This window comes from Symphodus melops, assembly GCF_947650265.1.
Source record: "Symphodus melops genome assembly, chromosome: 22".
Classification (NCBI taxonomy): domain Eukaryota; kingdom Metazoa; phylum Chordata; class Actinopteri; order Labriformes; family Labridae; genus Symphodus; species Symphodus melops.
Window position 1 is genome coordinate 5,632,812 of NC_136712.1, and position 26,276 is coordinate 5,659,087.

The 26,276-nt window shown below is 41.8% G+C and overlaps 1 protein-coding gene across 1 annotated transcript in view; it reads right to left on the reverse strand.

Annotated features, from left to right (window-relative positions):
- Window positions 1-26,276, reverse strand: part of snd1 (staphylococcal nuclease and tudor domain containing 1) — a 164,695-nt gene that overhangs the window by 24,104 nt on the left and 114,315 nt on the right. Inside the window, 2 exon segments of the mRNA XM_079335501.1 lie at window positions 1,174-1,297; window positions 16,313-16,454. Of these exon segments, the coding sequence (XP_079191627.1) occupies window positions 1,174-1,297; window positions 16,313-16,454 (266 nt within the window).

Consider the following 26,276-nt stretch of genomic DNA (forward strand, 5'->3'; position numbering starts at 1 on the left):
GACAGAACGGATCCGCGGCAAATTCAAAGAAAGACAGCAAAAAGTTACATTTACGAGAAAATCCTGCTCGTTCAATCATAGAGACTTCCTAGGAGCATGTTTCCATGCGTCTGTTCATCTGACCATTGCTAGTGTGACTCTCAGCTCTGAAAGCAGGGAACGACAGATTGGCTGAGAACCAAGGACGGCAGGAGGAGGCCAAATAATTACAGGCACACGGGCAAAGAGAGACGCTAGAACAAAGTTTGAACCAAAATAAGTGATTAACAGGAAGACAAAAAGAACAGCACTGAACGCAGAGGAGAAGAGAGAGAAAGTGTGGCTGACTGATGAACAAAGGTTTCTCCTTTCCGTTTACTCTCACTCGTGGAGGCCTTGAAAGGAGACACGTTTCTAATTAGCCCCCTAATGAAGCAAGCCGACATTTCACATGCATCACAGAGTACAAAGTTATGGACACAGAACAATGTGGACATGAACGTCATTAGCCGAGTATTACAAAAGAAGACCCAAAATCCAAAATGTTTGCCTTCGCGGACAACTGCTTGGAGTTTTCTGGAAAATCAAAAGTGTGGGTTAAAAGTTTCCCCTTCTCAAAAACTGGAGAGAGATTGAGGGAGGGGTGGAGGGAAGAAAAAAAAGAGCGCCTGTGTCAGGGAACATTTGGTTTTTTAATCAGTTTCCTAATGATTTTTTTCACCGTCACCTTCTTGACACACACGCACACACTCTCTCTCTCTCCCCCTCTGTCACTGTGACTTTTATCTGTCCCCATGACCATCTGTAAACCTCCAACATCCAGAGAGAAGACTGGATGAAGAGTGTGTGCATGTGTGTGTGTGCGTGTGTGTGTGTGTGTGTGTGTTACTGTCAAGCTACTGCTGATTCCAAGGGGCAAAAGCAGTGGCAGAGAGCTAATTACAGCCTGTGGGTGTCTGCCGTTCACAGTGCTGCATCACAGGTTTAAATAGAGACAAGATAAAATTCAAATGTCAGGGAATTTAAAGGAGGGGAAAAGACACCATCCTATATGTCGTGTAGAAAGGTGATAATAATCTGGACTTAAATGTCTCGGTTGTTTGATTTTGTTCAGGAAATAGAATCATCTTCTGAAAAAGTCAGTTAAGAGGAGCTGCTTGAAAGCATTAAAACATGTTACAGGGTTGAGCTCACCATTCTCCATCAGCGAACTTAGCTATGCAGTAGTCCCCTCGGCGTGGAGCGTAGGATCCTTCCACTGGCGGCTGGGCAGCGATCTCTGCTCTCATGGTCTCCATTAGGCTCTCCAGCTGGCCTCCTGACAAACAAACACGCAGACAGACAGACAGACAGACAGACAGGTGAATGGTTATTAGAGGTTTGGTTGAGTTTCATTGCATCACTTTAGAATGTTTTATTCTTCCTGGACAATAATGCTTTTAACATTATCAATTGTATTACCAATTAGCCAAAGAAAAGATCTGACCAATCAAGCATGTAAGGATGTCTAATTAAAAAGAGCTCAAATGTCATACATTTATTCACAAACAAATGTTGCTTTGATTTGGATGTTATTTGACTGGATGTGATTGACAGAGGATAGAGTGGAACATTTGCATTTCACCGCTGTGTAGCTTTTAAATTACTGTAACATAATAACAGAAATACGTCTGATGCAACTTATGCAAAGTCACGGACTGAGGATTTCTGTCCAGGTAGTTTGCGCGTCTGAAGTGCCTCTCATACTTATTTCTTTTTGTCATGAGAAATGAGATTATTGTTTTTGATGCCGCAGCAGGGATTAGATAGACCACGTAGGTTTTGTTAAATTGCATCACTGTGGTAAAACACTTTAAATCAACGAGCCAAGAATTGAATCCTTCCTCGTGGAGCACAAAGCTGCAAAATCAAACTAACATGTCTTTTAGGACGAGGAAAACTCTACTGATGGGTCACATGTCTTCTTTACACTGACTCTAATCAACAACATATGAGTTCCATATTAACCCCATCAGAGAAGAAGACCAAAGGCACGCAAAGTAAAGATCTGCTTTTCTAGCTCTTAGCCCATTAGCACCACGCAGCTAATGCTGGTTGACCCTGTTGGAGAAACAGAGCTTTGAGTCAGTGGTTCTTCATGGCCTATCAAGCCATTATATCATGTGCGTCAAACCTATTACGGCGGATTCAAGGCGAGTGTGTGGCTGTCAATACGGTGGGAGTTGCAAAAATCAGATAGTGAGTCAGTGCTCCATGGATTTAATGACCGCAATAAGTGGCAGGCTGATTTGCACCCATTACATGCAATTGGGCAGCTATGAGTGCCGTAAAGTATGCGCATCTCCGAGAGAGCCACTTCCACATGTTTGTGTAAGGTATGTAGTGTATTTGTTTGTGTACGGCCAAGTGTGTTTGCTGATGTGTCGAAGTCTGCGTGTGTGAAGGGTGCGGAAGCAATTACAGCAGCCAGTTTAGTTAAGTGGCACAGATGAAATCCCATGCTGTTTTTTAGAGGCCATTTTCCCTGATGTGCCACCTGGAAGAAGCTTTGTGGAGAGACCCGAGTCCCAAACAGTGGAGGATCTGTCGCCACATCAGTGCATACAACAGCGAAGAATATGAAGGCAACATTAGAACACTTAGTGAGACGCTTTACTTTAGCCTCACAACAACTTTAACTCTTAATCAGGAGGGTATTAACATTGGCTTTGAATGTGGCCAGCTCTCTGCACTAAGCGGTTTTCTTGGACTAAGGTACAAAGGAACCCAGAGGCCAAGGAGCACTGAGGGATTCTTTACCAAGTCTACTCCATGATTTTTTACATGGGGTTTGAATATACGTTCTGCAATTTCTAAAGGGAAACTTTCTTTAGGGAAAGAAAGCATCTGCAGAGAAGACAGGCTGAAAATACTTCAACTAGAGTTCAAAGCTGCCTGCAGAAAGGCTGTTACTACAAGCAGGGGTGGACATAGAGATAAAAATGTTTTGTGGTAGAAAAAAGACATTTTTGCCAAGGTGATGTGGGGGAAAAACCTATGCAAGAAATGGGTCTCTTTCATTGTTAATATATTTATTTCAGGTTCAAAATGTGGACGTTTAAAACAAGAACTGGATGCCATGTAATTAGTGCAGCTAAACTAGTTTGACACTGAGATGAATAGGTTTAAATGAGCGGGTTATCACAGCTGAATGCTAGACTATTCCTAAAATGTGATTTTGTGTAAAAAGTCCTCTGACCCTGCATATGCTATCCTCTCACTCTCAGCCCAAATGCTCCGACCAGGAAAAAAAACAAAAAAAAAACATGAAGCTGCAGCTTCACATGTCACTGAGTAACTTGGAATATGCTAGCCTTTGGTTATGAAAAAAGTATGCCCAAGGAGATACCTCATTATCGGCTGTTTGTATGCAAACTTGGATTTCACCAACCAGGTGAACACATTTTCTCATTTCTCCCACTGACCTGGTTTCTTATCTTCACACTACCACAGCCCGTGTGATGTGATTAAGTTCTGCTTACTATGCATGTTTCTGTACGATCAAACACATTTTGCAGGCAGGCAGTGCAGCACTACACCTCTCCTCTCTCCTGTTCTGCTGCGGCAAGTTGTCATTAACACCTCATTTCATTTGTACCGGTGGAGTAAATGTAAATAATGGCGCTCCTTTCAGAGGGTTATCTGTGCAAAGACGGCCGAGCAGCTGCCAACCAACAGCAGACAGCAAACCTTCGTTAGCATGATGTCAAACTTTAAAAAAAAAAAGAAGCAGTGATGGGTATGCTGGGATTTAGAGTGTGCAGGAAAAGCTTGGAGCTCAGTTTGATTAAGGGAGGGGGGGTCAGGGCAGAGGGGGGGGAACGGCGGCGTGTCCAAACAAATCGTCGGCCACCCACTGCTACGCCAAATGCTGATGAATGCAGGGAGGGAAATGGGAGTAGAAATACACGCATAGAGTCGATTCTTCAGAGTTTTGTAGAGAAAGCAGTTTTTGGAAAATATGTCAGATGAATTGCTTCCCGAACCCTCTCTCTTAAAACACACACACACACACACACACACACACACACACACACACACACACACACACACACACACACACACACACACACACACACACACACAGTGTGGTTACATCATTACACTCCAGCTTGCTACAGCGGCTTGATGCAGACTTACTGGAATAGCGTCGGGCTACAGCCGTCACAGGCAGCCACCTCTTTGATTTATTAATCTAATTAAAAAAAGTTAGTGTGTATTTTCATTCCCTCTCACAGTGGAGCAGTGTGTGTTTCTGTGTGTACTTTTACGCGACACTTTATTTATTTATTTTCTACTTATTTCTACTTCCTGGGCCGTGTTCTACTTTGAGTCCAGAGAGAGAAGACTAAATGACACATGAGCCTCTACCTGCTATGAATACATTCACATACATGAAGCCTTAATGGATGGAGCCTCTTATCCCAACCTAATTCAAAATGCTTTACTCATGTTAATGGAAGGACATTAAACAGGAGCAAAATCTTAACACGCAACGCCGAGTATGGGGCCCTGAATATTTGACGATGAGCAGAAGCCTCTGCTGGGCAGAAGCAATAACAGACAATTGCTCACCATCATATCCCATGGTCTACAAAACATCAATTAAACAATGAAAAGTGCTGTTTCATGGATTATACAGTACGGTACAGAGCCTCCTAATTTTGCTTCATTTCATCCTGTTAGAAGAGTGACTAATCACTTCAGAACACAGCATTCTTTGTTTGTTCTCTTCTGCATGCTTAAAAAGAAAAAAAAATCACTGTAATTACTAGCTTAAGATGTTTTTAAATCCGTTTTTTCTTTTTTAGATTCAGCTACCGAGACTCGAGTATGGGCCACTACAAGATCCTCACTAATGCCTGTGAAATAAATATTACCATCATTGGGGGAAAAACATACGAATGTTGAAGTTCTGCAAGCTTCGACACTGAACTCGCTGGTACCAGATTTCAGCAAATACCAGGGACTGATACTTCGGATGACTTTTAGTAGCATCACTAGATCTCAGTGGCCGACCTGTACCAGCTCCTAAATGCACTTACATCCCGTGTCTAGCAGAAGAACTAAGTATAAGCAAATTCAGATCTATGGTGAGGTTTCACTGAAACAGTCTAAAGGCTTTTCATTTGATTTTATTTTTTTTACTTGGTGTCTTGAATAAATGAAACAGGTAACTACAGATAACTGGTTGTGTCGTGTCTTTTAGCTGCAGGCTGATTTATTACAAAAAGACTCGATGTGTTTTCTAGAAAGAACTCTTTACTCGTTTTCTTCATGGTTGTGAAACAGTCGCCTCAGTGAGGGGCTCTGTTTGGGGTTACACAGTCACAGGACACTGACAGGGCAGTGTTATGGATCACCAATTTTAACAAGCTGATTTATGATCTGCTGTGACCCAGAGACTCGCTCCAATTACTTCCAAGTCAAGTCCTGTCACACTTTAACAATAAATCTATGTCCATCCACTGACTGACACGGATACTGGCCTTTTGTCCCCTTCATGGCTCCTGTTCTTCTTCTGTGCTGACAAAAATACAAAATAAAAAGTTTGCCCATCAATAAATTGAGATCACTTATCAACTTCAAAAACACACTGCAGACGAATCAATATGTCAAACCTTAGAGGAAGACGTCAAACCCAGTCATTACGTTTATTTAACAGCTACATTTTCACAACAAACTGTCACCTTGATGCTTTCCTGAGCACTTTTTAATGTCTCCATTTTTAAATTGTGTTTGGTTTAGTATTCAGAGTGTGCCGTCTGCATTATCATTATCCGCTGTTGGGATTTACCAGTCCAATTTACTGTCTGCTTCTTGGACAAAGGTGAACCGGATTTGGGGTTAGCGTTTTATCAGCAGCGCTGCAGGTTTATGTCCAGGTGAGTGCTCGTCTACAGAGGCCTGGCCAGAAAATGATTTGTATAAATATACATATCACAACAGAAAAGGCAGGCATTTTGAATTACACGAAGGCCGTAAAAGAAGATATCACTCGGACAGCAGTCACTGTGGCAGAAAACTGGAATGAGCTTTACATTCTGCAGGCGAGCACAGAGAGAAAATCTAGGCCCTCAGGGGCCAATTGAAAAGTCTTACGCAGCATCCCAGTGAAATTCTGAGTGAATGTGAACATTAGGAAAGAAGTGCAGCCAGGAGACTCTGCATTAGAAAGGCAAATTCCTATTTAATGCTGGCATAAAGACAACTAAATATCTGCGTGCAGAAGGGCTAAACCATGTGGAGCGTGAGTGCTCATTTTTGTGTGGAGGGGAGAGCCAAAGCGATGATCCAAAAAACAGCCAAACCACTGACTGTGTCTGATGCTGGCCAATTTCTCTCTGTCTTCATCTCTTTATTCCACTGATGTTTTTTTTTTTTTTTCCCTCCCTCGTTCTGTAATTTGTTTATACACCATTATGGCTGCAGCTGTTTGTAAATCATATATAATTACATTCTGAATGCCCAGTGCAGAGTGGGGGAGCATTAAGGCTTAAAACAAAGAAAGAATAGAGAAGGAGAGAGAGGGTAGAGAGACTGTCGACATCTTTACAGGTTGGTTATGATTGTGTTTGATTATATTGTGGAACACGACGTGTGAGCAGAGACAAGAGGGGGGGGGAACAAAAAGCCAATGAAAACACTGAATCATGTGCCCTTTTCGCTACGCATCCCAAGGCCGTGCTGAATTCTATTAAGCCGTTTACGAAAGCCATTAAATCACAGAAGGGTAAATAAACACAAAATGACAGAAGCGCAGGCCAAGAGGGCAATGGTTGCTTATGAAAGCGTGCTAATTTCCCCGGCTTCTAAGAATGAAGGAATTAAAAGTCAAAGTGGAACGCGTCAATGAAAAGGACACCTGTCGGATAAAGAGATCCAGAAACGTAGACCTGGCTTTAATCCACTTTCATTTGGAAAGGAAACATAAGCAGCATCTAGAGGAGTAAAGAAGCATCCGTCCTCCTTGTCTTAGAAATACTGCAGGGCCTTTAGTTTGCGCCTGGGCTGCCTGGTCAAAGACTGTTTGATACACATGGATGGTGCATCATCTACCAGCTGAACAGAGCTTTGTGCTTCTGTTCACCTGTTTGTACGCAGTGTTAAATATGCATGAGCTGTGGACAGGGGCTTTATCCTCTGGGGTAGAGGAATGGCTGCGTTTCAGGACATGCAAGAAGCACTTCAAAGGAAAAAAAAAAAAAAAAAAAAAAAAAAGTCTGCAATGACAAACAACATCACACAGACCGGGTACAGTACGTACTGGCTAGGGAGGCATGAATTGTGTGTGTGGAGGACACACACACACACACACACACACACACAGCTGTTCTGAGTCTAATGCCCCCTGTGGTTGGTTAACAAAGAAGCGGCACTCACCCTGGTGATATTTGGACACTTTCTTTTTGGAGACGCGGTGTAACAATCAGGGAGCTAAGACAAGAGAAGGGTCATTTCCCTTGCATTCCTGAGTGATGTTTAAGGTGGTGTCAGCATCTGCCCCGAGCTGAGGGAGGCCACTATAAAAAAACAAACGACCCCCTTGGCTTGACTAATGCTGCTCTCCTCCCACTGGAGAGTGATATGGATTATATCTTGCGCAATACCCCCTCCTCACTTCCACCAGCAATTACCCGGTTCCATTCGCCCCCTTCCCGGCAGTCTGGAGCCTTATACAGCAAATTACTGTTTCTGTAATTGAAAAAGCCATCACTGAAAAGATCTAAACAGAGGCAGCATCTGGGGCTCTCTTTTAGCATCCTTCTCCCTTGCTCCTCTCTCTGCCACCTGTCGAGCCTCATTGACTTCAGCTAATGTCCTGCTTTGATTGTAAGGACTCCAGATATATTCAGAAGATGGCCTTGGGCAACATTAGAGGGAAGACGAGCGGGGGCAGAGTCGGGCCAATTCTGAAGAAGAGAACCCCATTTGGTCCCATAAGTGGCTCACCGCTGCGAAAAGTGTCATTCAGCCACTCAGCTTTAGGTAATAGACCCACAAGTCGACATCAGTGCAAATCATGCTCGCTGGAAAGGTGTAGAATGCGGACGAAGACGCTTATTTTCTGCCGGAAAATCAAAAGCAAACCGCCCCAGAGCGACAGGTGAGCTGACCTTTTAGAAGCTAAAGGTGCGTATCTGATTTAATAATGAATGCTCAGGGAGGGGGGGGGGGGGGGAGATCATGCAGGAAGGGTCTGACCTCTAAATATTGCATTTGCTGCAGTAGTATGGAGCTGGAGAGGAAGAAAGTATCAGCTGGTGAAGCCGCTTCTACTCAAAGTTTTGGTCAACTGTTCGCTTCATTTTCAAACTTGTGCCAATCGTGAACATTTAGACGGAGGGCGAAAGATACATCTGGGAAAACTGTACACATTTTTCATCGTGTAACATGTGTAAGCCTTGTGATTGACAGTTCAGGGTACATAGTCCTCCTCCATTCCCCAGAAACACTTAACAGGAAAAGCGCAGTAGAGAACGGACGGATGGAACACGTGAACGCAACAAACCTTGATAAAATAAACAACGTGAAGCAGATAAACAGCTTAACCTTCAGAATGATTGCATCCCCAACCGCAAGAACAGTACAGCAATTACAGCCATTCTCCATTCAATATGATGACGTCATTAAACTCCTCAGTATAATCATTTATACAATTGTCACATTAAACAATTTGTTATATTTCTTTTGTCTTCTCAATGAAATCAAAGTGAAATTATTCTTTTTATAATTAGTTTTTAATGAGACTGTTTGACAAAGAAGTGACATGATTAACAAATGATGACTTTCTTTTTCACTTCAAAAAAGAAAAAGGTGTTTCATTGCTGCATTGGCATAGGAGTTAATTATCTTTCCCCGACTGATTTTGGCTTGATGCCTAGGTGTCATACGATGATATGTCACGGAGAAAAAAATTAATTATAAACTGAACACTGCAGACACTTTCTTATACTGCTCTTTCGTATGAAGTTGTCGTCACTTGGCTGTCTTGATGTGACATCCAATAAGTAAGCCACTCACCCGGATCAATATTTAATGCTACAGTACTTCTCTCTTATGGATATCAGCACCTTGATAAAAGTGTAAATGTGGGAGGCTGCCTCCACTCTTCATGCAATGATTGTGTTGGATCACTGCATAGAGGCCATGTTGGATGAAGTAGCCAACATGTGGGACAAGCACACATTAAAGACCACCAAGCAAAAGAGGGAAGGTGTGATGGACACAGCCACACATTAAAAGGTTGTGGGCCACACAACTTGCACTCACATGTTAGTTGCAAACATTTGCAATTAATGACACAGGTTATTTCTTTTAGCTGAGCACCTATTAGCTGAGCGTTTATTAAAGCCTTTGATTCAAGTACACACATTCAATTTATTTAGTCATTGTTTGTTCATAGAGTAAAGTTGTAGTAATTAATTTCTCTTTTCCTTTTGAGTTACCTGGCTGGTGTGTGCTCCTTCCTGGTTGAGCAAAGGATGAGGCTGAGGGTGGAGCTTGACTTTATGGAAGAGGACCATACCAAGTGCTCAAATATCAGGAGGGGGGATCCGGGTCCCTTGGGGTTAACTTTAAGTTATTTTGTTTGTCGTTCTCCCCTGTGTGTTGGTTTTGGTTAGCAGCTTTAAATATCTCCCTCAGTTCTCATTTTCTCAGGTCTGTTAGTTGAGTTCCCACCCTGTTTAGATGGCACAAACTTTCAGTAGAGTTATGTTATTTTGACCTCTTTTAACAAGTCATTTACTTATACACCATGACCGTGTTTATTTTTGCCTTTGTTAAATAACATTTTTGAATAAAGAAACTTGAACTTTTAACCTGTGTTCGTTTACCTTGACTGCTTGGTCCACGAAATTACGAAATAAACCAAAATGAAAATATGCTATTGGCAGTAAAGGAATCAAGCTCCATGAAAGAATAAGATTGAAACATAACATTTCACAGGGTTGGAATTCCATTTCAAAAGACAGAAGAAAAAAAAAAAAAAAACGGGCTGGTTTGAAGTGAAGCCAGAGGCAGAGCAGCTCCCTGCCTGCCTTGCTCCATCACTGGCTGGGTCCAGCATCATTAGGTGATGAACAGCTGCTGTGTGTAAAAGGAAGAAGTGTGAATAATGTGGACGGAGTGGCACCTGGTTGGGGGGAACGACTCCTCTCATTATGAGGCTATGTGGGTGCCAGGTTACAACCAATAGACAAGATGTACCGCCAACCGAGCTGCAGCTGAGGCTTAGGCTGATTTTTTCAGTCAGGATTGGGCCTAGAAATCCAGGCCTACAGAGAGGGCAACTGAACTAGGACCAAATTATGTCTAGGCTGCCAGCGAGGCAAAGGCACAAAACAACACCTTGCCCAAGGATCCAGTTTGTAGGCCAGGACAGCCCATGAAGTCTGGATCCAATATGCCTTTGTAGGTTACTCATTCAAAGGAAACAAGGTGCTCATTCAACATAGAGAACGGGATGTAAATTAAATATACGTCACGTTTGGGACACAGAAAACATCCAGTGGTAACTCAGTCGAGATTCAACCTGTTCTTACAAGTCTTTAATGTTATTTCACCCTCTTCATTTGGGTTATTCACTTATCAGGTTAAAACACTCTGCATGTTTGAAATAACTATGTATCGCCTTTAACACTCAATTTTACCATCCCAGATTGAAGTCTGGCTTATCAGAGCCATCAGTTTACCACTGAGCCGGTTCAACACTATGAATTTTTTTGCTATTTAGGTCTTTCGCAAACAACTGCGGCTGCTGATCATGAACCTGCTAAATCTACATCAACCGTGATTTAGTACCAATAATCAGGATGTTATGTCATGATTTAACTAGCTATGTATCCCAGCAGCGCTCTGATAAGTCAAACATTGTGCCTCTTTATTTGGTTGTAAATATGTCCTATTATGTGGAGATATATTTTGGAGTGAGCTCATTGATGATGAGGCCACTTAGAGATTGGAATTAAACAGAGAGCGTACCAGACTAATTGATTTTGTAGCTATGCCAGGCTAAATATTGAAATGTGATTGTTGCAAAAACACGAGGTAAACTAAAAAGGCATTGAGCGACACATTACACAGTGAAACATAATGACTTATGTTTTAATTATGTCACATATCTTAAGCAGTTCTGCAATATTCACTGCTCCATCTCCATTTCAACCTTTCTAAACTAATATGTGTCCATTGCATTGGAGCATAGATTACGAGTTTTTAGGAAGACTAATACTTGTGTACTTAATGTCTAATTAAAAAGAAGACGGTAAAGCATACCAATACTCAGGTTGCTGTCATTACAGCTGCACATCCATAAAGACTTCAGGGCTATATTTAGCACGTTTTTAATTATGTCAACTCTCCAGCATAGTGGCAAAGCAACAACAGAGTACAGCACAGAGTCACTTCCTCCCCCTGTGCCTGAAGTGGCCTCTGTCTTTTCGTGTCCAAGGTCACACAGATCTATGCAGGTCCCCCTCTGACAGTAATTACATATAGCCTCCGGAGAGAGCAACACACACAAGGAAAAAACAGCGAGGGGAAAAGAGAGAAAGCAGTACGAGGAAGAGACAATGCATGTGGGGAGAAAAATGAGACAATGAGAGATAAACGCACACAGCAACAGATAAAGAGCCTTAAAATAAACGGAGGATTAAGGAGTGCAATCCCTCAAGCTTCTCAGTGACTTGAAAAAGCCCATTCCTAACGTGGAATTAATCGCTTATCGAGCCTGTGTTAAGATATCCATATAGAAGCAAAATACCCACACTTAAGAATAATTAAATGTGAATAATTAAAATGGGAAAAAGTGGTTAACTACACAGCACACAAGACCCCCAGAGAATAAAAGATATCACAAAGTGCATTCTCTCCATAAAATATGAGAATCACTTAGACGATAACAGCATGAAGATTATTTCATGGGCCTGTGTGTGTTTATTTAAGTGCAACAACAGCAGGATAGCCTTTTCAATCAGTACTGCCCTCAGCGGACCACAATAAATAATAAAAAGACCCCGGCCTACTGGATAGCCTTAACTACCACAGGGCTAATGGTTTGGAAACAGCATCTAAATATTAATGACTGTAACCCTACTAAGTATGATGTTGTTGTTGTACTTTTTCCTCACTATATTTTACAGTGAGAGATGCACAGTCCCCCAAACTTTGTTTTCTCGCCCTACAGAACTTTGTAACACTGACATCTTGCTCAAATAACTTAATTCAATACGTTTATCACAAGAGGATTTACGGATATCTTTTCTTTATGTTGACATTTATATATGGATTTACACAGATGCCTCAACCAATCTACCATAACTTATTCTCACGATAGGAAAATGTGTTCTGTGGTCTTTTATTATAAAACACTTGGAATCCAAAAACACTTCCTTCGTGTTCTCTTTAGTATTTTCCAGCTACCTTACTTTTCTTTCTTCCTGCCCTGCTATTGAGAAACTTTCATTTTCCTACATCGAATCAATTAAGTTCAATTTATCTTACTGAAGCGATGCTTTGAACAAAGGGTGCCTAACTGCAGATAGAAAAATGACTCTGTGCCAGTCCCTGCTGTTTTTTAATCCTTTTTCGTTGCTAAAAATACACCCACCTTTCATAATTCCTTTTTACGCCCACAATAAAAGCTGTGGATTATTGAAGTTAAGTAAATGGGCTCGCACCTATCATCATTATGATGACAGAGGCAGTATAGTTTTATTATCTCGCTCAGGTAACTTTAAGTGAGGCCTTTTCCTTGCTTTCAAACTGAACATTAAACAAGATGAGCCAGAGGGAAGCCGGGAAGGATTAAACTCCATGTTGCAAGCGTGCTAGGACGGTTAAGGAGTGCTACATTGAAGCGTTTGCGCCATCTGGCAAATGGAGTTCTGGTGTTGGCTGCCAAAAACCCAGACTAAATCTGGTCTCTGATGTTAACCTGTCAAATGGTAAACAGGAGAGGAAAAATGGCAGGATGTTATCATAGAGACAATCTGACTGGTCGCATAATGTGGGTCTTGGAAGGTCAAGTGTTGACTTACAAAATGTGATACTTCAAATACTCCAAAAAGCATCCTAAAGCCATGCCACAAAGAGCCAGTATATTATGTTGGATTGCAATGATGGTCAAAGTCATGCGTCAATCTCTATCATGTTTGACTTTTCTTTTGGTTCTTGACAGACAAGATGTGTTTGAAGGTAGTTGGTTAAGCCAGACGGCTGCACACATGGGGTAAGAGCAATTAAACACATCCAAATCATTTTTACATGGTTTGGAACATAAACTGTGGCACCATTATAACCACTAACGTTTATGTAGTGTCATGTAGTCATAAGTTGAAATCACAGGCATATTTATGAAAGTCAGCTTCTGCTTCTGAGCTTATCCGAGGGTATAAATTTCTTCACTTGAGAATTTAAGGGGAGAGGAGAGGGGTGTGTGTGTAACATGTAATGATATTGCAGAGCACTCAGCCTGTATGATTTTACAGGCCCTAACACTTTGATGTGCTCTTCAAGGGGCTGGTATGACTTAATGTAGCTTTGAGGAAGCGTCAGCGAAAATGAAAGAGACCGAGGGAGAAAAAGAGACGAAGGGAGGGGCGAACAACGTGATAGTGAGGGAGGCAGGAGGTGAGCACCGGTCAAGTTTTACCTCCCTGCTGAGAATAACACACACACACACACAAAAAAAACAAAAAAAAAACAGTGTGTAAGCCCCTCGATGGAAGAGTATGAGCCAATTAAAGGGGAAAATAAATAAATAAACATGGTCCAGCATTGCTGGATCATCTAAAATCAAGCCTTTATTTGAGAAAAGATTAAAAAGCTCACAGCTCTGCTGTCAAAATACACTGAGGGCAGCAATATAAAAAATGCACTTTGTGTACAATTTCTTTAAATGCAATACTTGAGTTTCTACTGAGAACGGAAGATTTCCATACTTTGCTTCTTTTGGGTGCCTTACAGCTTTATAAAAGAAAAAGATAAATGTGCTTAATATCAATTAAAACAACGCTCTGAAATCATTATAATAAGTGTGTCAAGCTTTTTACCACATCTTAAAAAGAGCCTGCAGATCTGTATTTGATATGATGCAGGGAATAAACATGTTACTCTTTTCATTCATACCTGTCAGCAGTATGTGATGCTCGAGGCATTGGCCATGCCTCCGGGTTAACATGTGACATGCACTACACATTTCAGTCGCCTCCTCGTGACATGTGATTTTGATCAATGATAAAACCTTGCACATAACCTTTACAGCACTCTTGACCTGCAGGGGCATTGACGCTGAGGCAGCCAGAGGAGTGGAAGAGCTTTAGATTAGAATCTACAGCCAGCGGCACAAAGATGAAAAGCTAGATAGTTAGCGCACACTTCAGGACAGCCGATTTCAACAAACCGCCAGGAAAAGAAGAGAAGGGCTTTGAAGGAACTACGGAATGCCAAATGCTTTCCACACTCATGTATGATTGGATTACTATGGTCCGAGTAATGCTGCAACTCAGACTGGTCGCAAAGAAAAGCAAATAAATGAATAACGCCGGCGAGTCAAATTAGGATGTGGCCAAGGTCGATGTCACGGCCTCGGACAGCGGAGTGCCACTGAAGCCAGATTTGAGGGGTGGCCGTGAGAGGTAGCTCTCTGCATCCAGTTCTGCTCTCACCCAAACTGGCAGAGGATGAAGGGACAGTGATTGGCATGGAGAATTCAGATCTGTTCCAGCTAGTTTGGGAATACAGGTTTCAGTGCAACTGTGTGTGATTCTAAATGTGCGACTATGTGAGACAACAGACGAGCAAGGAAATCAAAAGGTGCCCAGGGCGGCTTAGTTCAACTTCAATAAAAGTCACCATTGAATCAGGACATTGTCTCTCGGATTTGGCATTTACTCCTACTCCTGTTGTCTCTTATTTGAGATCAAAAGCTCATTTCTTCAGCCTTGATGACTGTCACACATGATCTGTGAAAGCTTGTTGATCTGAGTTATAAGCCCTGCTGTTGTGATGCATTTCAAGTTCCCGGCAGCATTCCGTTTTAATTCAGGCCACTGCAGGGTTTTTAACTTGATCATTTGACCAAAAGCAGTTGAGGTCATGGATGTTATGTTAACGTAGAAATAAAATGAGATTAACTGCAGCTTATAAACCAACCGAAGTAACGTAACACTAATGTTGCTTCAGTTGTTTCCAGGGTGTAAAACAAACAAAGGTGAAGTATTATCGATGCATTATCTTGCAGCATCTTTAGGTTCCTTCACTTTCACACAAGCAAATTGATGTATTAACCATATTAGCAACACTCAAGTTACTGTAAACTTAAAGAGAGAGCTTCACAGCTGAAAGTGTTCCAACATCCAGACAAAATAACAGACTTATAGAAATGTGTTCAGAAACAGTGAGTGCTGAACTTCCTGGACTCTTTTCTTTTTGTTAAAACCTTTACAATTTAGCCATAACATTAACTTCTAAATATTTCAGTGGAATATATCACAGAGGTATTTTTGAACCGTAAGCAGCTCTTACTAAGTGTTTCTTCCTTGGACTGCAGCCGGCTGTATGAACTTGCAATTAAGCACAGATACAAATTTACACATGAAAACTCACACCTTGATTTTAATATTACAGAGGATGGCCCATTAAGTATACTACCTAAAATATGGACCATTACCCAGCACAAAATAGCATACAAACAGGTACACGTACACGTACACACACACACGCACACACAGTGCAAACAGAGCTCTTCAGAGGGAGCAGCCGTGCAGGAACAACAGGGATTGTTAGTTTTCCCATCACTGAACTTTTCTCTCCTTTTCTCCCCCGTCACTGGTGACAAGAGGGGATGCTGTGATTTATTCATGTCATTCAGTCGTAATAACAAGAGGGCTGTCCTTTGCTTTGTCTCTGCCGGTGGGAGGGGTGCTGCGGCAAGGGGGGGTGAGGTGAATGTCATAGTGTTACAGATAATTGACATTCATAAAGTCAGTGTGGTGTTAAAAGGGAATAGAAAGTAAGAGCCATCGCTCACATCTCTGAGTGCAGAGATTGCTGCTGGTGGTGTTTTGTGTAGGATTGCACAGGATGATGAAACACCCGCTGTAGCATGAAGAAATGTAGCATGTTTTTGCTGTCATTTTATCTTTGATTCATTTTATATTTGATCTACATGTGTGCGACATGTCAAATGTTGCGTCTACCCAACAATAAGATTCAGTATTTGAGTTTTTTGCTCTGATTTTGCATGCATTGCCTCCTTACACACATTCAAGCACAATGTCAAAGGTACCTGTTTCTACATCCTGGGTGTAGAAGTGCAGGGTGTCGCAGATTTCAGTGACGTATACCGCTCTGTAGTTCGGCACCCGTTCCTTCTCCTCCGATACGTGCACAACCTCCTCCACTGGTTTCTCCTCATAGTTGGCCCAGATCTAGAGATGAAAAACACAAAAAAACACAGGTCAAAAGATGCCAAACACTTGAAAAAGAAAAACCGCACCCAAGGGCTTTGGAATTATTTTCACTACAGTATCAGAGGAAAAAAAAAAGAAGATGCACGAGAAAAAGGAATTGTGTGGGGGAAAAACATTCGATTCTGTATTCTGCTTTTGTCACATCACTATGACAACATTGGAAAAATTAAAGAAACATACAATATAACATGAGTCAATGTATTCCTCTATTTATCATTTTAACTTTGTTGACCATCTTATTAAAAGCACTTTTAATATAAAAGTAGTAATATACCGATCCACTGGTCAAATGTTCACCATGAAAAATAATTCCCATGGTAAATGTGGAGTGATGACAACATGTAGGCATGTCTTGATTTTTAAGGCTTCAGTCCTGGGTCGAGGGTCAGAACAGGTTTTGTGGTGTTTATGATCACAGATGAGTAGTCAATGAGCTTCCTCACAAGCATAGGAGTGTGTGTGTGTGTGTGTTTGTGGCTGTGCTTGTAAGCAGGTTAGAGTCTTTCTTTGCTGCATCAAGGTTAGATCCCTTTCAGCTCCCCAGGAGAAACAGAGGGCACGAGGCTCATTAGGAAGAAGTGCTTCGCCTTGGGCCACATATCAAACTGCATGGGTGTCAGGAGGTGTGTGTGGGAGTGCGTGGCGTGCGTGTGTGTTTAAAGAGGGGATGCCGACGAAAGAGTGGGTGGTTGTTAAGAGTGCATAAAGCATGTTTGTATACAGCTTCAAGAACAGTAATAGTATTGAGCACGAGCGCTGACAGGAGGGTCAGGATGAAAGCCGGCTAATCAACTCCCTGCAGATGAATCGCAGGAGAAGAAGGGGAGGGAAGGAGATGCACAAGAGGAGACAGGGAGAGGAACTCAAAGAGTCAAAAAGTGCAGCACAGCGCGTCAACTTCTTGTGCAGCAGCAGCAGCACAGCTTGTTACTGCTGGTGTCCTCAGGCTGTTTAGGAAGTGTTTACTTTCAAAGGTTACGGGAAGAGAGGCAATGAGATTTTTTAACAGTGCAGCGATATTAGCCAATTAGGTTCTGGCAAATGATTTAACTGCATAGTATCATCGTACTAATTAGATTAGCTAGTTTAAGTGTTGTCGTTGTTTCCCTCTGCCTTAGCTCATCTGTCGAGCTACGCATGTGTTACAGTAGGCTTAATCAAACCAGGGACTTGTTTTTAATATGCAGTCTCTTCAGATTACCCATTGATGTAGATGAATAGTGGCAGGAGTCCAGTGAGAAAACGTGTGAGTATAATTTATGGAGAGAAAAAAAACCGTACACTACTCACTATAAGTTAGGGAGTGTTATTTACATGAGTGCTTTTCCTAGTTGGTCTGAATTTTAATGAAATATGTAATAGCCTCTGTTGATATTAATATCAATGAATGAGAAGAAGCACCATTTTCATTGGTGCAACATTTATTGCCCCAACAACTTAAGACAACAACAAAGATAGCTTCAAATAACCAAAACGGACAAAGTCAGTAGCGGGTGTTTCCACTGTGACCGCATGGCGCTGCTCGTCCGTTAAGTGACGTTGTGCGTTCATGGCTACTTGAATGATGAACTGGGAATGACTTACTGACAATACCAGTTTTTTTATACTCCCAGAATGTTGAAGTTGATGCCACATTGAAAAGGTTTGACTTTTTGCATTTTTTGGTATTAACTCCAATATGTAAGGCGCAGAGTACACAGTGAGACCGCTACGTGGAAAACACTAAATGAGGTGCGTCTATCACCCTTAAACAACTGCCTCTCTATCCTAAAAATCACTAAAGTGAAACAAACACCTTGTGTAAGAAACCCACTGAGGACCTCAGAGTATCCCTAACTTATTGTGAGTAGTGTACTAATAATTTTGAGTGAAAAGTTTTTACGCATGATGCAATCAACCAGAGATACGAGTGTTGATGCCCTGCTTACCCACCAACAAAAGACAGGGTCAAACAATCCAATTAAATTCAATTATTCATCTCGCTAACGTAGCAAAAAGAAACAGCAAGTGAAAAGAAGGGTGAAAGGAAGAAGGAAATAAAGCAGGTAAAAATTCAGGGGATTGAGGGCGAGAAAGGTTAATGAAGTCGGAAAATGCAGCCACGCTTCGTAAACCCCAAGATCAACAGGGATTTTTTTTAATTTTTTTTTTATGCAAGGGTTTCGACAGGCGAGTGCACCATGAGCACACACATTCATATACGGCTATGCAACATTATATGCACAGTCACAAGTGTTGGCATACTCGCTGTGTGGTAATAAACATGCTTCCCTCATTGCAATTGAGCTGACATAGCTTGGCTTCTAATCAAACCCCCAGCACCAATTAGGGATTACAAAGATTAAAGTGTCACCATTCATTAGCTCGCTGGGCATCACTGCCGCACCTTTAGGGTGGTGGTGAGTGGGTGGGCTTGGACACTCGGCACAGCCACGGGAAATCCTGCTGATCTTTGACTATGTGTTGAGTGTGGTTTTCATAGCAACCAGGGAAGAGCAGGAAAAAAAGAAAAAGAAAAACGAGCAGCAACAACAGTACGGTGAAATAATTCTGATAAACAGAAGCAAGCAGTCTCTGGCCTCAATCAGTTTGGATTTTTGGGGTTGGTGTAAACATCCATTCTGCTCTCAGCGTGAAATTTACATGTTCAGTTTCGACTCTGTGGGTGTGCAAAATCAAACCATTGCGTTTTTGTTCTCTCCTACAGCCCAAAAAAAAAAAAAAAAGCCTCTTCTCTTGTGCACTACCAGACAGACGCAATAAAGTTGAAGCTTTTTAGACATTTTGCATCTCTGCAAGCGTGACACTGCTTCAGAATATGACAACCAGCTTCTTCTACTTCTATATTTGTAGCTGTGTTGTAACTAAATCGGGGTAGGAGAGCAGTTCAGCTGTGTGACGGTGTCTAAACTGGATGCATTCAGGATGAGTATAGATAACCCACATTTTGGCAGCACTTAGATTACAACACAAAATCATTGAAGTTAGCACTCAAGAGGGGGAAAAAAAAGACCTAAAGCACATCATTTCTGCCGTAGGAGATGTTTAAGTGTCTGTAGCTCAATTAAAGTGCGAGCCAACACATAGCCTGTATCGATCAAAATAGAAGCTAATTAATTTCGTAAGCATGCGTGACAAATGGGAGAAGAAAAAAAATGCTTTGCCATGAGAGGTGCAAATTTAGCGAAAGCTGTGTACGTCTTAGTGAAAAATGTTTCTGTAATAATCTCAAGCAAAGAAGCGGTGTGTTCATAACACAAAGACCTGGGGCTGATTCTGGAACGCTGATTTTTTTTTAAGTTCCAGCTGAAGTTCTGGTATTTAAAATGATCAATACAATTAATGACAAAGTGAAAGCTATCACTTGCATACACATTTGACACTTACAATATTGTCACACTACATACAGCTCCAGTCTCAATCTTAAAAAAGCAAATTGAAAATGAGACTCCTTAAAAGACTCCAGAGGTCAATGTGATTGTATTTGCTGTGCAGTGTTTCTTGATGCACTACGAGAAACACTGCATGGCTTCATCTCTTTTAAAAGCAAAAATAAATGCACAGATACACGCACGCTCACACTACACACACACTGTGCCCAGGGCTGATGACCTTCCATGAGCAGCCAACCATCCCGTTTGTTCCACTTGAATGCAGGTATGTGACTGCTGCTGCTTCTGCTGCTGCTCTGCAACTGCAGCCAGACGCTAGAGCCACCGAGCTGCCAGGGACCATAAGAGAGAGAGAGAGAGAGGGAGAGAGGGACGAGAGACATAGAGGGAGAGAGAGGAGAGGGGGGAGAAAGGGAAGAAAATAGGAAAAGGGGGAAAAAGCAGCAGGCCATTAAGCTGAGGCTGAAAGGACAACAAGTCCTAATAATGGAGGGCAAACCGGGAGAGATAACAGGTCAGGCTGACCTTCAATACTTCTGAATGACAAAACACACTTATACCAAGGGAGGCCATTGGGGTAATGTGATGGTGCAATGTTTCTTAACTGTAGACGGTTACTTTCAGAGCAAAAGGCTCAGACAAGAGTTGCACGGAGACAATACACCAGACTCTGTGAGGTTAATCAGCCACATCAGTTCACTTACTCAGTAAATACCCGTTTGGATAGTTGCAGACATCCACTGGTGGTGAACCTTTAATTTCTCAGCCCTGCACATTAAAGACTCAGAGGTGGAAGAGTAACTCTTAGAAGGATGGTTATGTGCTGCTAACAGAGGATTTTGTCTGAATATTTCCAGTTTGATGAAGAGACTGAGAGGTGGTCCTACATTTATACATTCCCACATACAAGCACAGGTGGAGGAATACACTGACAGATGGAAGACAGAACACACACATAATGCCAGGACGAGGGGGTGAGGGCTGCTTTGAACACTGATCAAATACGGCAATGTGTCCGTTCTAGCAGTGGGTGTGATTGGTCTGTTAGGACAGAGACATCAATGCTCTGACCTGCACATAACAAATGTGCATTAAAGTTTTGAACTCAACTTTGGCGAATGTAATCTGGTGTGCAATAAGCGTATCTGAAACCATGATGAGTATTATACACAAATAGGAATTAGGTTTAACCCCTTTCCTGATTAATCAGATATGCTGAATACGAAGATAGCAATCCTTAAAAATAACATTGTGAGCACTTCTTTCTGAGCTCACAAGCTCTCATTAACCGGTCTCCATATGAACTCACAAATGTGGAACGGCCAAAGTTGCTCAGCCCATCCATCTCGTGACAAACTTGTTAACTGCTGAATCCGCAGCTGTCGCAATCTAACTCAAGTATGAAGTAAAATGAGCTGTATAACATGGAGTGGTCTTTCTACTTGCATGGGAACTTGCATAGTGCCATTGTTAATTCATTACCCAATCACACTTGGAGTACAATTGAAATCAATAGGAGCATGTTATTCATAAGAGTGCACTTTGTAAATCAATTTAGCACTTACTATATTCCTGATGAATCCCCTTTACAGAGAATGGCTAATTCAATCGACGGCATCATGTTCTTGAGCCGTCTTTCCATGTTCACTTGGAGCCTTTTTTTTTTTTTTTTAAGAGGCACATGTCAGAAGACTTAAAGCTACTTAAAGCTGAATTGAAAGGGAACATGTCTTATTCGTTCCTGTTTAGATGCGAGGTAAGATTCAACCAAACAAAAATACAACAAAAGATGGAATCAAAGGGGGAAAAAAAAAAAAAGAGAGGCGGGAAAATGATGCATATTTAAATGAAAAGTCAAACGCTGCTTGAACTATTTCTTTGCTGTAAATCCGTTCCCTTTGGTATTCAATGTAGAACACTCGCTTTGAGTCCTAAACTCGACCCACAATTCTGCCTTTATTTATCAAGAGTGTTTTTTTTTTTCTTTCCTCTGATATGTTAAAGGAAATATCTTCTCTTACAAGAAGTTCCATAAAACAAAATGAGAGAGAGATATAAATTAGAGATCAGCATTGTAGCCACGTTGCTGAGGAGGTGAGGTTTGTGTGGCAGAGAGGTGGGCGACCTGGATTTCCTGTTGCTCGATGATGTTGTCAGTATTGACTAAACCATTAGTGGCGGAGAATGATCAACAAGATGGACAATTGGTTCACTCAGGGGCAATCTTGGAAATCAAAGCCTCTATGATTATGCTGCCTCCTCTTAAAGTTACAGAAGAATTTAAAAAATACAGACGTACGGTTCTTTTTACAAAATGTGCTGTTGAGGTTTTATTTAACCATCCAAAATCCCCATACTTGTCCTACATGCCAAAGTTCTAGTCTGTAAAAGGATGGACTAGACTTGACTACATTTCCCAAGGCCTTAGCTTTGAATAGTTTTGTGAGTTCTTCGTAAAAAGAAAAAGAAAAAAAAAATGAAAAAACCTCAGAAATGTGTTTTTGTTGAGTGCCTTTCCTTTTCAACTTAATTTCCAAGCCTGCGTCACAAACAAGCTTTGAAAACACTGAATGAATGTGTTTTGGCACTCTTGGCCTTTCTCAAGATTACAACAAAGCTTCTTTTTGGTTAATACTAATAATTAATATTTGTCATGTGGTCCTTGATAAACAAGCGTTCATGGCTAATGAATGGTTTGATTTGAATGCAGGAGGTGCTCTTATTGTTCAATACATAATGGGCCGTCGATGAGACAACCTTTAAAAAATAAAAATAAAACAGGGAAGGACTATTCTCCGGCTCATTGCAGCTTTGTGATGTGTTCCTTTTCTCATGCCTGTCTTCTTAAACCAGTATGACCGCCTGTCAATAAATGAAGTGATGAGAGGTTGGTGTCAGACACAGCTTGACTGACTGACTGACAAGACAGTTAGCCTTCCAAGTTCCCGCACTTGGCTTCATTGACTTTACGTGACACGACAGAGCCCTTCAGTTTTCTTGACAACCCAGGAATGAAACTGTGGAACTTCCATGTAGAGGGGGGGGAAAGTTATCTTTATTGATATTGATTGAACAGTGACTTTTGTGACAGGTGTCAGGGAGGCCCAATCCTTCTTGTAGAGTAAAGAGAAAAGGCATTAACCCAACGCGAGCTCGAAGAGACCTGCCTCCAAGGTTAAGAGGGTTGTTGATGGTACATTAACCCCGGGTATTCTCCTTGTAGTGGTGGGATAAGTAAGAGGGGCGGCTGAGCTAGTCGAAGGAGGACTGATTTACAGGGAGAGTGGGGCTTGGCTGGGTGCGAGTTTCCAGCTGTCCTCATATTCAGATATAATGCATGGCGGCCTTGCATCATAAAACATATTGACTGGTCTAAGCACACACAAACATGTATGAGCTCTGAGGCACGGACGTGGCCTTGGGATGAATTGGTCCAGGTTGAGATACGATGTGGTAGCTGCATCGTTCCTGCCACAGTAGGCTAATACAGTATGACCGCTTACAAGCCTGCAAGGCCACACATATCGGCACGGTAACAAAACATGTCAGCTGCACAATGAGCCTATTTGACACCAGTATATCATGCAAGAGGAGGCTACTGGTATTGCACAAAGATTTCTAGAGGCAAATATTTCTTTAACTGTATAATCTATCAAACGTTGGCCCTATAATACAAGAATACTTTGTAGTCAACAGTATAAAGCAATAAGGGGGAAAAAGGGACAACAATTGAGTTGGGGAAAAGGAAACCTAAGACTGGACTGAGTTCTGATGATGCCAATCAGGCAAAGCTCTTTGGTTCAAGCGGATTATAACTCAGTTGAAATTAATCAGTGCAGATTCCTCTTAGATCACAACATCACAGGCGTCTAGTTTCAAGGGATGTCATGGTTGGGTAATGTTCCCATCAGGTAAAGAACCATTTCTGGTGTTATAGGACATTTCACAAGATTGAGTGTAATTGGTGTCTTTGTCGTTAAAACACTAACGCTCTCTTGTTTTCTAACTAAGATTGTGTCTGTCTGTCTGTCTGTCTGTCTGTCTGTCTGTCTATGATAAAAACTAGATCAGTCAGTGTTGGACAACATTGCTATAGATTCATATAACAGTATTTATTTATTTTTTGAGGTAAAGGTTTAATATCACGGTTTTACAGTCTTAAAAGGGATTGTGCATATGAAAGCATGTTCACTGCACTAACCCCGCCTTTCCCCCTTCAACCAAGCCTGTTTAAAGAGATGAATGAGACTAGAGAAAGAAGTATTCATATGTCACAGTGTGTTCAGGTCTCAGTAGCTGGTTCTGAATCTTTGTGCTTTTAAAGTTTTGTTCCTCTAATGCATGGTGGTGTTAAACTACTGTTGAAAACACCACATTTCCCAATATGGCTCTTTCACGATAAAAGGGAACAACAACATGGAGATTTGATGGAAAGAAAATGTGTTTACGAGTTCAAAAACTTCAGCAGGTCTACAATTAGTGGAGCTTTTCTAAAACATCGTCAGGAGTTTCAGTATTAAGAGCCAATCTTGAGTCACAGCCACACCGAAAGTGACACGCTGCAGGCGATCAAACCCACTTAATGTTACCGTTATTTGCTGAAACTTGAGAATACAAGATAAAACTGAACTGTGGCAAATTGCTTTGCCACAGTTCAGTTTTATTGTAAACACTGACACCCGTTTAGATGGCGCCCTGAGCTATAATTGTACAGTCTATATAGACCGGTTAAGACATGGTTTAAGACAAAGCAATACAAAGGTGAGTGCTGTGTCTCAGGAATGTAATTAGTCTATGTTTGAACACCGTGTAACACAAGTAACATCTACCACCGCAGAGAGAGAACCGCTTCCAGGATCCAAGTCAAACTCTGAGAGGGAAAAGAGGGAAAGCAGCACAGGGATGGAGGGATGAGTCTCTCGGATGTGGTTACTTAGCAGATAAATTATGCATTAAAACTGCACAGGTGGCGTGGGACAGGTTTTTTTTTTTTTTTTAAGGTGCAAGGGAGGGAGCCGAGCAGCTGGGGAATTCATAAGAGAAATGGGAGGGCAAGCAAGAGAGGGAGAAAAAGAGAGAAAGAGATACTTTCCAAGCTTCATATCACAGCCAACAGATGTTCTCCCATCACAGAGGAGGCAGGCAGGCAGGCAGCGAGGATACTTCACCCCAGCTTACACGGCTAATATGACCTCCCCCCCACTTTGTGACACATAAACATACATACGCACAGCAGTCCAGGGTTTTAAAAAGACCTAAGGCTATCGTAGTGGTTACTTGTTACACTTTTTAAATTGGCACAAATTGATCCACTACGATGTGTGTGTTAGGGTGGGGGGAGAGTGGCCTATGTTGGCCTGCTGAAAAACTACCACTGGCAGCAGAAACATTCCTCTTTAGCCTTTTTAAAAGAGAAGACATCATAGCATGCTCCAAAATAAATAAAGAGAATTCAATTAAAGCAAAAGCAAGTATTTACTTGTACCTGCAGAGATTGGTGGTATGTGCAGATCAACTGAAGGGGGGCAAGGTGTTTCCATGGAAACAGGATTGGTGCATAGGCAATCAAGGCAAAGTGTGAATATATAAACCTGTGTAATATTCATCATTGCTGCCACACCATTTGGCTGGTACGGAAAGCCAAAAGGTATAGAGTACATGCCACAGATCAAACACACACAAACATCGTCCCTGGAGGTGGACGCTGCAGCATATGGAGCCTTACGTCAAGTAGGCCGCTATTTTCTCAACTGGAGCGGTGAGAGTGTCTGTCCACGATCACTGAAGACTAAAGATGACCAAGCCCAGCAAAATCTCACCGGAGGGAAACACCAGTAGCGCTGGCGAGTAAGGAGCCAATTAAAGCTGACCAGCTGCAAGCGTGCAGACGCTCAATCTTCAGACTGAAGAGGCAGATAAATTGATATGGGAGGAGGGGCAATGACAAAATAATGAAGCAAGAGCAAAGCAAAAATAACACTTTGTTTGACTGTTTATCAGGATAACCCTGAAAAAAAATGAGGTGCTACTTCACGGAGAGAGAGGGAGAGTTTTGGACTCATTTCGTGTTTTTCCTGATTCGTGTTTGATTATGTTCTGTTCTCTTGCGCCGACTCCTCATGTGCAGGTGTGAGCAGCCAGGTTGTGTTCCACACCATTCCTTCTCCGTCATGTTTCTTCCTCCTTCAACAGCCTTTCGTGTGACCTTGTTGCCAAATGGGTAGAGTCTGTTTCTGTGTATAAATACGCCCACATTTGCTAAACAGCATGCAGGATGAAAGTGGGTGGAAATTAACAATGAATGCAGCATTTAAAGCCCTCCCTCTGTCCCTTCCGCCCTCTGTTGTTCTTTTCCTCCTTCCTTGGCAAGATATGTTTATCAGCTCGA